Raw genomic sequence first — 15,199 nt, forward strand, 5'->3', positions numbered from 1 at the left:
CAGAAACAGGGCCATTTTTTCCTATGGCCTGTGCCTCATCTTCACTTCAATGAAAGGATGGTGAGATCCAAAACCAAAAACACCACAATTAGAGTAGTGCAGTTACTGAAAAAAAAAATATATATATTTTAAAAATGTTTCCTAAAACATGACAAACTGTATTGAATGCTTTTATTTTCCTACTGTCAGGTCATTCTGAGTTTCAGAAATAATTTCATCAGATGTGAAGATGTCTAGATACTGAGTAGCTGACAACGCAAGATGTGTTTGTATATGCACCACGCCCAGGAAGATGGAGTTTGGCACATGCATAAAAAACAGCCATGGTCAAGAGAGAGAAGGAAAACAGTTAAGTCTATAGTGTGATCGCTATCATATTACATTCTACAGACAAGGGCTAAACTGTTCACATGGGCATCAGTATATCTGTTTGCCTTAGTTAATTGTTAATTCATTTTAGCAAGCGTTTATACACAGCACCCGGCTCCTTTATTTACTGTGTATCTAGCCTGCCAATTTGACAGACCAAAATTGGTGTATGAGTGACGTTTAGGCAAGTATTTAACTGTATAATCTTTCAATGCCTTTAAAGTGTACTACTTCTTACGCTGTAAAAACTTTCCACTTATAAATATATCTACCTTTTAAAAAAAAGGGCAATTAAAAACTAAAGGAAACTTACCTCATGCTAAGTAAGACATCTCCATCACGAAAAATAAACAAGAGGATGTTTTCTTGAGTGACATCATGAAAGTTGGCATTTTTTTCATTTGCAAAAAATAAATCTGGCTTCCACAGACACTTAAACATTGTCGGATCTACTGTGAGCGCATCGGAGCCTCTGAAATCACTGGGAAGTTTTAGTCGAGGGTCATTCCACCTCTGCCTTAGAAAGATATTGACCCTGTAGTCCTGCAAAAATTTTACAGTCGTAAATATGGGTGGAAAAAGGCTTGGATGGACAGGTCACATCATCATCTCCTCATCATGAATTACAGTACATTTATTGATGTCACCTATCCACACCTGTTCAAATAAATCAGGATTTATTACATGTAAAAAGTAGCTTTTCCATCTTGTATTTCTTTTGAACTGAACCTTCCTCAAGAGTATAAATCCTTCTCATTTACTGACAGAAAATCTAAAATAATCTTATTTGTGGATGATATTAAGTGTGTGGTCTAAAAAACACAGCAGCCACTGTATTTAACAATGTTGTCAGTTCTGTACATGCAAAATATGACCTTTCAACATTGTTTTCTATTTTGTCTTAATAATACACCAATGCCATGAACTGCCATGAATCTGCAAGGACTAACACAATGAAAGACAATGGCCCTAATTTACTATTCTAAACCCGACTTGTTTTGTCAGGGTTTTTTGGCGCATCTTTGTCTGCGACATGTCGCAGACATCGTGCGGCAGTCTGCGAAACGATGCAACATTTTTTCCCCGACGGACCCGATATGGATTCTCCCAAACCCGAAAAAGGGGCGTAACCCGACATTTCTGAGCTTTCCCACGTATTTATAAAGGTTTCCAACCCGAATTTGTTGAATTGTTGTGGATTTTTTCCCGACAACTCAGAGGAGTTGGAAACCAAAACCAACAAAACCCACGTGCGACAAACAGGGTGCAACATAATAATAAATACCAGGGGAAAAAAGCAAGATAGACTTACAACCCGATTTTCTAAGTAAATGAGGGCCAATATATAATTGTAAATGGAGAAAAAATCCCAAAATCTGGCTGCCACAGAAAAGAAACATGGCTATGGTTACTCTGGTCTGAGTGAATCCTCAGGAATACAATTCTAGAAATTAAAAATAACATGACAGATTCCAGCACTGACTGTTGTGGTCTTATCCTAACAACATTAGTCTATGGTAATTACAAGTTCAATTAATAATCACTAGGTCTTCTATTCACAAACCAATTTCCAAGTCATGTTCATAGCCGGTCATGAAATACTTCATTAGCTTTGCGGAGATCCACTTTATAACTCACCACCTCACAGGAGATAATTACACGTTATAATTGGTGTTATCAGCTTCATATTTGAACACATGCTAAATGGAATGCCAAGATTAGTATTCTCCATTGCCCTGCATGTCCTTTCTAAATTCAGTTCATTGCTCAACTTGTTGCGTGTCTAAATTTCCATGGTCAGTTATATTTTTCATTTAACAAGTACCATCTCAAGCCAGGGTCACCCAACCGTGAGTGGTACAAAGTACCAACTCTTTCTTCTATAGGTTGCTAGGTATAGGACCAACTGTGCTTTTACGGTAGGATCACACAGTCTGGAACAACAGTGCATGGCACCAGGACTGTACCAAACAAACTTCTGCATGCAACAGGGACTACAACATGTCTAGCACCATCTTCTCTCCCTTCTAACTTACTATATTTCAGCCACAGTCAGTGGTATATAGTACTGACATTTCCATACATGGCACTGTAATTATATACAGGATTGCCATCTTCTATTGTGCTTATCCTACACAACGGACTCTCCTTTGGCTTTTTGGTGCATGATATTGGGGACTATATATTACATTATTTTATGCTGATCTTGCATCATAAGCAGCTTTATCATTCAGTGACTAAGAGGTGATAAGGATGCAATATAAAAAAAATATATATTTGTGATCGACATATTGTATTTTATTTTGTCTCATGAAGAGCCAGTCAAAAGTGCCTTGTGGTTTGGCCAATTGACATTATAAATGTGCTCTTATTGACAGGTGATAAAATTTAAACATAAATAATTACATCTCTTCTATTATTCACGCTATACAGTTAGTGGTTATTATATTGCCTATGTTATGAATTTTATTTATCTGATTTTTATTGATCTCTAACCTTAGGTTTATTACTTACAACAGAAAATAGAATCTATCAATATAAATCAATTTATTCTAAATTGATCAAAAATATTTATTGATTATAATACAGATAGCATAGATTTGTACATTGTGAGATTAAATCTCTACTCTTAGGGATGAAAAAATGTGCGTTCTATTTGTTCTTTTCTTCAACCCGTTTAAGAATTATACCAGGTTCTATGTCAGTTTACGTCTATTACTAAAATAAGGTTGGTTTAAAACTTCAGAAGTCTGGAAGGAGGAAAGAAATGACGGTCTATAGAAACAACAGTTCTTACTTCAGTTTTAAGTTGTACGTTTGTCTTTCTTTGAGAAACAGCCAAAAATGTCAGTGAGCCTAACACATTAAGGCTAGGTTCAGACTACGGAATTTCCGACAGAAATTCAGTCGTAAAATTTCCGTCAGAAATTCCGCTTGCTAAAATGTCTAGTGTAGTGAATGGTTTTCCGTTCACAAATTCACACTTCGGATTTTCCGCTTCAAAAATTCCGCTTAGTAAATCCGCTTAGAAATTTCCGCCTGAAGAAAGGCGGTGCTTTTTCTTCAGGCGGAATTCCTCGGGGAACACATTGCAGTCTATGGGAGACTGCATTGTCCGCGCGGTCCTAGCGCTGACTTATTCAGTCGGCGCAGGCGGAACTCAGAATCTCCGGGCGGAAATTTTCTGCCCGGAGATTCCGTAGTCTGAACCTAGCCTAATTCTCACCTATGACTTTCAGGTCATGCCACATACATAGTGGGGCACTTTCTACCCAGTATTTTTTCTTTCCTTATTTCCTCTTAATAAAGCAGAATATTATTTCCTATTATAAGCCTATTATTTCCTATGGGCATGTTGCCATATACATGGGAGACATGGCATAACATATTGAGGTCACTGTCACAATGGTAAGAAAAAAAATAAGAATTAACTGTTTCTATAGAAACAAAGGCATCACCGTCACACTTTCTGAGAAGCTATATAAGAAGAAGATTGTGACTTCCCTGCATCTCTGAGCAGAAAAGATTATACAACCCAGCAGAAAAGTAAATTGTACAGTAAGGAAGAACACCCCCTAACTCCACATTCAATTCATACAATACCTTAATACCGCCTCAACACAAGGACATGAACGTACTGTGCAGGGAAAATTAACCATTTGTTAAATTATACATTTTTGTTACTGGATAAATTACACTAAGACCGGTTCATACTGAGTATTTGTTTACATTTAATGTATACGTTTTATACTCTTGAAGAGGATAAAAAGGTATGCGATAATGGACACTGTTGTATGCTGCTATACAGCATAATCCCTTTTCCATTTACTTACATTTTTAAATTTTATTATTGTTTCATATAACTCAGGCCCCTTTCACACTACCGTTATGACCCGGTAGTGTGATGGCCGTCAGGACCGCCGGAGAGAATAGAGGGAGGAAAAAATAGTGCTTGCACTGTCTTTCTCCTGCTATTCTCCCTGAAAATAGCACTGTACTTCCAGTTTCAATAGCCTGCAAACTGTCAGTGGCTTCATTCCCCAGAAACCATATTTTGCTTATATATATATCTTTTCTTCTATTAAAAAAGGGTAAGGGTGCGTTCCCACTGCGGATTCTTCACTCGCAGAATTCAGTCTGGCGGCTGTGCAGTGCTCACGGAATCCGCGCAAAGAATGAACATGTTCTTTCTTTCCGCAAAACCATTTCAGTGGCGAAATAGTCCCCCACTAAAATTCCGCAGTGTGAACGGGTCTCGCGGAGACCCGTTCACACTAATGTTAAAGGGGTTATCCAGGAAAAAACTTTCTTTATATATATATCGACTGGCTCCAGAAAGATAAACAGATTTGTAAATTACTTCTATTAAAAAATCTTAATCCTTTCAGGACTTATGAGCTTCTGAAGTTAAGGTTGTTCTTTTCTGTCTAAGTGCTCTCTGATGACACGTGTCTCGGGAACCGCCCAGTTTAGAAGCAAATCCCCATAGCAAACCTCATCTAAACTGGGCGGTTCCCGAGACACGTGTCATCAGAGAGCACTTAGACAGAAAAAAACAACCTTAACTTCAGAAGCTCAAAAGTACTGAAAGAATTAAGATTTTTTAATAGAAGTAATTTACAAATCTGTTTAACTTTCTGGAAACAGGGAAATTTATCAAAACCTGTGCAGAGGAGAAGTTGACCAGTTGCCCATAGCAACCAATCATATAGCTTCTTTCATTTTTAAAAAGGTCTCTGAAAAATTAAAGAAGCAATCTGATTGGTTGCTATGGGCAGCTGGTAAACTTTGCCATTCCACAGGTTTTGATAAATCTCCCCCATGTGTCTAAAAGGCCAAAATATGGTGCATCCTTTACAGACATAGGTTAAACAGTTTAGTTATATAGTTGATGCAAAGGATCTATTACATAGTTGAAATGTAAATTTAAAAGAACTGTTTAGCAAACAGATCATCTTCATTCATAGTCTGATCTAAGACGTGTTGGTATAGTTAATGCAGAGACAAGACATTGTCCCTCATTTACTATTGCAAACCCGACATGTTTTGTCGGGTTGTGCGCCAGATTCTGTTGCATTGCGCCAGAAATTCTGTCTGTGCCAGATTTTGCGCCAGAATTGAAAAAACCCTGACTAACTCTCCCTGACTTGGAAAAGGGGCGTAGCCGCCTGGAAAAGGGGCGTGTCCGGACATTTTCACAAAAATGAATTTGCATTGAATTTGCCTTGAATATATTTTCCATAGATCATTGTAACAAGAACAGATGGGAGAGCCAGACGCAAAAAAAATTGAGTTTATCTGTTTTTGACCATCTAAAGTGAAAGGTCGGAATTTTCTTCAGACCCTTTAACTTTTTTACATTTTGTTATCTTCCAATAGATCTGCATTCAATACTCTATAATGATTATGTGAAAATAGAATTTTGAAAAATTATTAAAAAAGCAAAAACTAAAATTTTACATGAATATTGGTTTTTAGACCCTTTGCTATGACACTTGGAATTTAGCTCTTTATCATCTTTGAGATATTTCTGCACCTTGACTGAAATCCCCTGTGGTAAAATGTCTATATAAGGTTTCACAGCTGTCAACGCATATCAGAACAAAAATCAAGCCAAGAGGTTGAAGGAAATGCCTGTAGAGCTCAGAGACAGGATTTTGTGGAGGCACAGATCTGGTGCACAAAAGGGTAAAGGGTTTCTGGATTTTCCTACCATTCCCCACTCCACCAGACTAATTAATCACAGACTGAAGAAGGGCTTTAGTATGAAATGTGATAAAGAACACAATGGTCATTGTGGCTGAGCTCCAAACATCCTGTGTGCAGATAGGAGAAACTTCCAGAAAGTGACCAGTAAAAGACACATGAAAGCTTAGAGTTTTTTTTTGTTTTTTTTTCTAAAGCACCTTAAGGTCTGTAAAGAACAAGAATATTTTGTCTGATTAAATCAAGATTGAACTTTCTAGCCTCAATTCTAAGCATTGTTCATCACCTGCCCAATACTATCCTTACAGTGAAGAATAAGGGTGGCAGCATCATGCTGTGGGGGGTGCTTTTTAGTGAACAAGACAGAGAGACTGGTCCAGATTAAGAGAAAGATGAATAGGGCAAAGTAAAGAGATATTCTTGATGAAAACCTGATCCAGAGTGCTTTTCAAAGTGTGTTGGGTACCCAAAAAATAAATAAATAAAAAATAATAATAAAATGAAAAAAAGGATGCAGTAGGGATGGAAAAAAAAAAATTATTTAAGGAAATTATTATTTTTATAATAAACGTTTAATTACTTTTTAATAAAGTGTGTATGTGTGTTTCACTTTTCTTTCTCAAATTTTTTTTTTTTTTTTTTTGGTTGTAAATTTTTTTAGGTACCGTAGTACTACTACTCCCAGCATGAAACAGACTGTTCCATGATGGGAGTAGTAGTACATGTACTAATAGACATATCGTCTCAGGTGTCAATCCTGACACTCAATGCGATTGTACATAATTTGGCAGAGATGTGGAGCCGCTCTATACATGAGTGATGTTCTATTCATATCACTGGCAGAGATGCGGAGTGCGGGAAAAAGCCGTTCCGCATCTCTGCAATAGAAAGGATGATCACAGGGGTTTCAGGAGTGACACTTTCTGTGATCTCTCCTTAACTGCAGGTACTACTGCTCCCAACATGGAGCACACTCTGCTCCATGTTGGGAGCTGTAGTACCTGCAGTTAAAGAAAGATCACAGCGGATATTACTCCTGACAACTGCTATGATCCTCCGGTATAATGTATAGATGCGATCGGCCGCTCTTCTATGGTCCCCTGTACTGACGTATATATATACACACCTATTCATACTTCCCACAGAGAGTTGTGATTGGCTGGAACCATCTGGCCAATCACAGCTCCCTGCGGGTAATATGAATAGGTGTATATATATACGGCAGTGCAGGGGACCATAGAAGAGCGGCCGGCCGCATCTATAAATTATACAGAAGGATCGCAATGGACCCGGGGCAATCTGTCAATTAGTACAGGTACTACTACTCCCATCATGGAACAGTGTGTTCCATGCCCGCCCACATAAATTGATCCCTGTTTAAAAATTTATAAAAATGTTGTTATAAAAAAGATACATTTTGTTAAATACAATTTTTCCATCAATACTGTATTTTTTATAATTTTTTTTTAATGGTACCCTACGCAATTTTATTAAAAAAAGGTACATCCATCATCCATATGTCCAAAAAAGAATAAAAATCTCCTGCAAAAATGCAAAGGTTAAAACCCACATGACATTTTTTTTTTTACTCCCATAGACTTCTACGGGAGAAAAACGCCACGATTTCAGGGAAAAAAACGCCATAGGCTCAACATGCTGCGATTTTGCAAAACCACCAAGGAGCTGAAAAACGCCAAAAAAAGAGTGAAAAAACGGCAAAAGGATAAAAAAAAAAAAAAAAAAAAAACGCCAAATGAAAAACGGCAAGTGAAAAAAGAATTTTGCGATTTCTCATTGATTTACAGATAACATCTGGCCGCAGCATTGTTTGGCTGAAAAAACGCCATGCGGCAGAATTGGCGTTTTTTTCCCTGTTTTTCCCCCACAAAAAAATAAGTGGAATTCCAGCCTGAATGTGACCTATAAGGTGAACAATTCAATTGTAAAACAAACTGAAATCTTTAAGGGGGGGGATAACACACTATAACCTGGTTGTATATGTATGCATACATAAGTGTGCATACCATTTAACAAATACGATTTTGAAATACCTTTTGACTTTATTACAGAAATTAGTCTTTTTGAGTAAGAGTCTATTAGCATGGCACATCTTGACGTCACAGTATTTGCCCACTCTTCCTTGAAAAAGCACTCTATATATGTTAAATTGGGACATCTCCTGTCTACAGTCCGTTCAAGTGGATTAAATGGGTACTCCCGTGGAAACCTTTTTTTTTTTTTTTTAAATCAACTGATGCCAGAAAGTTAAAGAGATGTGTAAATTATTTCTATTAAAAAATCTTAATCCTTCCAGTACTTATTTGCTGCTGAATATTACAGAGGAAATGGTTTTCTTTTTGGAACACAGTGCTCTCTGCTTGCATCTCTGTTCATTTTAGAAACTGTTTAGAGCAGCATATTTTTGCTATGGGGATTTTCTCCTACTCTGTACAGTTCTTAAAATGGAGAGAGATGTCAGCAGAGAGCTCTGTGTTCCAAAAAGAAAGCCATTTCCTGTGTAGTATTCAGCAGCTAATAAGTAATGGAAGGATTGAGATTTTAATAGAAGTAATTTACAAATCTGTTTAACTTTCTGGCACCAGTTAATTTAAAAACAAAAAAAGTTTTCCATTGGAGTACCCCTTTAAGGTCTGGGCTCTGGCTGGGCCACTCAGAATGTTAATCTTCTTCTGGTGAAGCCATGTTTTGTGGATATGGATGTTTGTTTAGTCGTTGTCGTGCTGAAAGGTGAACTTCCTCTTCATCTTTCTCAGAGACATCTAAAAATGTTATGCCAAAATTGCCTAGTATTTGTAACTGTTCATAATTCCCTCCACCTCTGACTAAGGCCCGGGTTCCGACTGAAGAAAAACATTTCCAAAGCATGATGCTGCCAACACCATGCTTGACTGTGGGTATTGTGTTCTTTGGATGATGCGCAGTGTTGTTTTTGCATTAAACATACTTTTTGGAATTCTGGTCAAAAATATCAACCTTGGCTTCATCAGGCCTAAACTTTGGGGGACTTTGTTTTTGTTTGCAAACTTCAGCCGGGCTTGGATGTTTTTCTTGGTAAACAAAAAGCTTCCCCCTTGCCACTCTACACCATTCATATGAAGAATACCGGAGATTGTTGTCACATAAAGCACCCAGTCAGTACTTCCCAGAGATTCATGCAGTTTCATTTATGTTGCAGTAGGCTTCTTGGAAGCTTCCCTGACTAGTTGTCTTCTCATCTTTTCATCAATTATGAAAGGACATCCAGTCCTTGGTTATGTCTCTGTTGTGCCATAATTTCTCTACTTGAACATTATGACTGCCTTCACTGTGTTTAATGGTGTGTCTGATGCTTTGAAAATGCTCGATGCAGGCCATGGCATTTGTTTTCCAATTGAATTGTTTACGTTATAGGTCACATTAAAGGGGTATTCCAGGATTTTTTTTTTATTTGACTATGTATGCTACAGGGGCTGTAAAGTTAGTGTAGTTCATAATATTTAGTGTCTGTACCAGTGTGTGACGGTTTTCTCACAATTCTTATGCGATTTTCACCCCAATTTTTATTTTTAACAGCATACAAAAGGACTGTTGTTTAAGATTTTTCCCAGGTTGCAATGCGGATGAGTCCTGACTCACTCGTCAGGTGATCAGAAATGGGTGGAGCGATCACTTGGTGGGAGATCAATCTACAACTAATGAAACAGCTGTAGGCACCCTGATTGAAAACCACAGGTCTTTTGAATGCATGCAGCTCATTTATGTTTCAATGGGTGGGGTGGCTGATATCTGGGAGGGAATAAAATGGAATTATGGGATTTGTAGGTAAAAGAAGAAAACTCAAACAGGAAATACCAGATCACAAAAAAGCTAGACACAGTGTAATGGTAATCTTACAACATAGCCATTTAGCCCCAAGACAAGCGCAGATCCTTCCCAAGCATAGTCATTACGGTCTGCCAGGTACATAATAAAATCACCTTATGGTGGATAACCCCTTTAAAAGGTGGAAAAAGTTCTGACATGATTTATCTTTGTCTCATTCTTTAACACCTTTCTTACATATAAAAATGTGCTAAAATAAGATTACAGCCAAGACTGTTCTCATAAGTTCTTATGAGGCATGGGGAGATCCTTCAACGTGATTAGAGTTCGTGTGTACCCCAAAAATGTCTCTATAAAGGGAATTAGAGTCTTGAACATCAATCTACACAGACCATGGTCAGTTGAATGCTCTTCATGAAGAGGGCTGGAAACATCAATAAAAGATAGGAGAATCTTGATAGTCTATTGAAGCGGCACTTAATTTGGCTTTACATACATTAACTGATGCTTTACTAATGATTGCTAGGGGCTACTTCTAACCCTTTTTCCCCGATATCTTTTCCAAATATCTCCTGCCAATGTGCCTGAAGAAGCAGCCTGTCAGATGGATTTAGCAAAAATGTTTGCATTGTAGAGACTGCATGCTGCAAAGCAGAAAACAGGATGAAGCTTCACATAATGCTTCTCCCTTACCAATAATATCTATAAATTTCCAATAACTACGGTACTTCAGATTATGCTCTTTATCAGACACAGCAAATATTCTATCATTTTGATCAACTAAAATTAGAGATTATAATGTAAATTATTATTTAAAGCAGATTTGTCTGCCATAGCGGGTAATCTTGGTAATATCCTTTCCATGACTCAGAGCTTGTAGCAAGGTGATAATTTACTTTAACTACACCTTGACGGAACCACAGATCTCATGTCCGTTAATATACAGTACACAGAATTCGGGAATATTGCACCATAAGAGATCTGCTTTTTATGCGAATGGCATTTAATCATGCTAATCCGCAAGGATCAGAAGCTGGCAATGACAAACTACAAAAGTCAGCAACAGTGTATTAAATATAGAAAGGAAGCAGAAAAATTAAAAATAAATCAGAAATAGAGCCAAGATAGCTAACAAATGGCAGGCTTCTAGCTTTAGTTGAATTCTGTGCTTAGTATTCTAAGTCACAAGAAATGTGTATGGGTCCAGTTAGCGGTGCTGAGTGATGCTTGATGTAGGATTCCCAGCCAAGAAAAAGGAAATATTAAGTATAAGGAATGTGCGGTTAAGAGCACAACCCAATTGAGAAGAGAGGAATCAAGATCAAAAGGTCTTCCTCTGAGTACTTGCTTTATGCCACTGCCACTGTTTTCATTGGCCAAATACATGAACCTGTGCACTGAGTTAATATCGTGTTCCTAATGCTCTATGAAATTTCTGACATCAATCAAAAAAATGTTTTTTCATAGTCGCTTGAACGTAAACTAAATCAATCACACATTGTTCTAGTTGCTTCCTACAGGCAGATTAGCTAGAGTGAAAAATAAAAAAAAGCATGTATTCTATATTACCATCTACATTCCTCTCCCTTCACAAGTCCATTTATAAAAGCTTGCCCTTTTGCTCCACCGTTACTTCTCATATGATGCTAGCTCCCCTATATCTTCATAATGACCTTAAATGACATGTGCTTTCCTGAAGTGTCCACTTGTATTTCACATTTACTTAAAGAGTACCTGTCACCAAATAAAACTTTTTATTATAGTGTTCCTTGTGTAATTAGCAGACACTTTCCTATTCACTTGCTTTTAAAATTATCAACAAATATGTTTACAATTTAATAGAAAAATGGCCACAATAAAGTACAGTAAGTTTGGTCTGCTCCCAGCCTGGCAGGAGACAGAACTCAGGCAGGACTTCTCTGCACTGAGCTCGATTGATGGCTGCACAGAGCCTCATTGAATGCCACATAGAGCCTGAGGTCTTCTATTCATCACAGCGCTGCAACCATGTGAAGGCAGAAATGGTCCCCCAGCAGGCTTCAGTGATGTCATGTATCACGAGCGAAAATCACCAATAAGGCCTGGATATCGAACAATGCTTTACTTGGATATAAAAAAATTACAAAAAGTGTTGACTAACGATGGGAAGGAGATAAGGGTACAGGTGAGTGCCTACACTAGGAACCCTACCTATCTAGAGGGGCTCCTAAACTAAGTGTGGGTAGGGGCAGGGGACAAGGAGACAATACACAAAATATATACAGATAAGTTAGCCTGTTTTACCAACGCGTTTCGCCTAATGTGGATACATAGGCTCATCAGGGGACAAGAGGACAACAAATATATACAGCGATAAGAAGGTTTAGTACATTAGAGCATTAGTGGGTTAACACTTAGATAGTACACAGTTAACATCAAAAGGATGTATTCAGATAAACAGAGAGATATAAGTCGGTCTCTGTGGTCAGGGACAGTCACAATAGAATATATGTCGTGATGTCAGTATCTAGATGTCAAAGAATAGATGAACAAAGACACTAGAGGTATAGGATATACAGTAGAATATCAAACATATTAGGTATATAGTAAGATATCATGCACAGGCCAATTTGGTAACAAAGAAATGGTCTTTCAAAATTGTATTTCTTGGTTCACTCCATGGAACATAGTTCATGCACAGTTATTGGATTGTGGCAAGCGCCATAGCAGGTAATAGGCGATGAGAGGCCACAGAGCAAAATTTAGTCCTGATATAGAGACATGAACTATGTGCATGAACTATGTTCCATGGAGTGAACCAAGAAATAACATTTTGGAAGACCATTTCTTGTTGTTACCAAATTGTTACCAAATTGGCCTGTGCATGATATCTTACTATATACCTAATATGTTTTATATTCTACTGTATATCCTATACCTCTAGTGGTAATATAGAGAAAAAGAGAAGACCGCAAACGGCGCCTCGTGTATTACCCTTGGGATAAATAAAGAATAGTGTAGCACCTTATAGGTGGCCGCTCACCTTGAAGTAGAAGATATATATAGCATATCACCTCTGATAGAGGTATAGAGGTGGAGCAGGCTGCTCGGCCGGAGGGTCCTCAGGAGTCAGGAGATCCTGTCCTGTAGTAGTATGCGAAGAGTATAGAAGAAAAGGGACCAGCAGATTCCAGGCGCTGCTTGCTCAAACACCATAAGCAGAGATTAATAGTAAAAGATCCTTGCAGGGATCATATTTAATAATAATAAAAAAATAAAATTACAGATGACACGTTTCGAGGGTAACCCCCTCTTCATCAGATCAGTATAACAGACTGTGGGTACATCACATGTTTAAATACAGTGTACACATCTGCTTATGGTGTTTGAGCAAGCAGCGCCTGGAATCTGCTGGTCCCTTTTCTTCTTACTCTTCCTATACCTCTAGTGTCTTTGTTCATCTATACTTTGACATCTAGATACTGGCATCATGACGACATATATTCTATTGTGACTGTCCCTGACCACTGAGACCGACTTAGATCTATCTCTGTTTATCTGAATACATCCTTTTGATGTTAACTGTGTACTATCTAAGTGTTAGCCCACTAACGTTCTAATGTACTAAACCTTCTTTTCGCTCTAATGTACTAAACCTTCTTATCGCTCTAATGTACTAAACCTTCTTATCGCTGTATATATTTGTTGTCCTCTTGTCCCCTGATGAGCCTATGTATCCACATTAGGCGAAACGCGTTGATAAAAGAGGCTAACTTATCTGTATATATTTTGTGTATCGTCTCTATGTTCCCTGCCCCTACCCACACTTAGTTTAGAAGCCCCTCTAGATAGGTAGGTTTCCTAGTGTAGGCACTCACCTGTACCCTTATCCCCTTCCCATCGTTAGTCAACACTTTTTGTAATTTTTTATATCCAAGTAAAGCATTGTTCGATATCCAGGCCTTATTGGCGATTTTCGCTCGTGATACATATTATTTACTTTCACCAAGGGATATTTTTATCAGTCTTTGGGTTGAGAAAACCAATTATCTATTTTTTTCTCGACTTTTGTCTATGGATTAAGTGATGTCATGCCTGCTGGGAAACGCCCACTTTCTCCTGCTGGGAGATTGCACTATGTGAGCAAGAATAAAGGTATGATACAGAGCTTTTTAAAGCACTTAAATTTTTCTTAAGGGTGGGAGGGGTGTTAGGAGTAGTTAGGGAACATAGCCCGAGGTAGTTTAGAAAAGTTTACTTGGTGACTGTCACGGTGAGCGCTCTGGTCCCGCACCCAGACCACGAGCGCCCGCAGTCTCCCGCTGGGACCGCAATTTGCCTGGCGGCATGTGGCCGCACGCGAATCGCGGCCCGTTGCTTTCCTTCTGCTGCCCGGCTCTCTGCTTCTCAGCGTGCATGCCCCCACCTCCTAGGGAGCGCGCGGCACCTTCTCTAGATTTAAAGGGCCAGCGAACCCACTAATTGGTGCCCGGTCCATCCCAAATGTTATTCATGCCAGCTCCTCCCCCACTTCACTGCCGGATCTTCAGTGCCCCTAGCCTGAGATGAAGTCTTTCTTTTGCCTGTTTGCCTCTTCCTGTGTATCCAGACCTTCCTGCTACGTTATTTGACTACGCACCTTTGCCACCTGCTCTGACCTCCTTCTAAGTCTGACTATGCTTCTGCCTTATCCTTTGGTACCTCGTCTTGCCCAGCTACCTGTGTGGTCGAGCCGTGTCGGGGGTAGCGACCTGGGTGTCACCTACTGCAGCAAGCCCATCCTGCCTTGCAGCGGGCTCTGGTGAAGACCAGTGGCACCTTAGACTCCACTACCCAATACGGTCCGAGTCGTTGCCACACAGGTTAGTAGGATCCACATCCGCACCTCTGGTCAGTTCCTAAAATGGACAGAGATATCAGCAGAGAGCACTGTGCTTGTGATTCAGCAGAGAGAAGTGTGTTCCAAAAAGAAAAGAATTTCCACTGTGGTATTCAGCAGCTAATAAGTACTGGAAGGATTAAGATTTTTTTTAATAGAAGTAATTTAGAAATAAAAAAAATATATAAATAAATAAAAAAAAGTGACCCTGTGTCATATCGGGTCGGTCCTGGCATGTAACTGAAGCCGGGACCCGGGGCTCATAGTGTGCGGCAGCGATCGCGGTGCTGCGCGCTATTAACCCTTTAGATGCGGTGTTCAAAGTAGAAAGCCGCGTCTAAAATGAAAGTAAAAGCTTCCCGGCTGCTCAGTGGGACTGATCGGGACCACCCAGTGAAAATGCGGTGTCCCGTTCAGCTAGGAAGTGAGTGGAGGTCCTCTTAC

At 38.9% G+C, this 15,199-nt stretch overlaps 1 protein-coding gene across 3 annotated transcripts in view; it reads right to left on the reverse strand.

Annotated features, from left to right (window-relative positions):
• Window positions 1–15,199, reverse strand: part of GLRB (glycine receptor beta) — a 113,863-nt gene that overhangs the window by 29,180 nt on the left and 69,484 nt on the right. For all 3 annotated transcript variants that reach the window (XM_056561969.1, XM_056561951.1, XM_056561960.1), the window contains exon 5: window positions 683–912. In XM_056561969.1, coding sequence (XP_056417944.1) covers window positions 683–912 — 230 coding nt within the window. The remainder of the gene's footprint in view (window positions 1–682; window positions 913–15,199) is intronic.

The sequence above is a fragment of the Hyla sarda genome, chromosome 1, assembly GCF_029499605.1.
Source record: "Hyla sarda isolate aHylSar1 chromosome 1, aHylSar1.hap1, whole genome shotgun sequence".
Lineage (NCBI taxonomy): Eukaryota > Metazoa > Chordata > Amphibia > Anura > Hylidae > Hyla > Hyla sarda.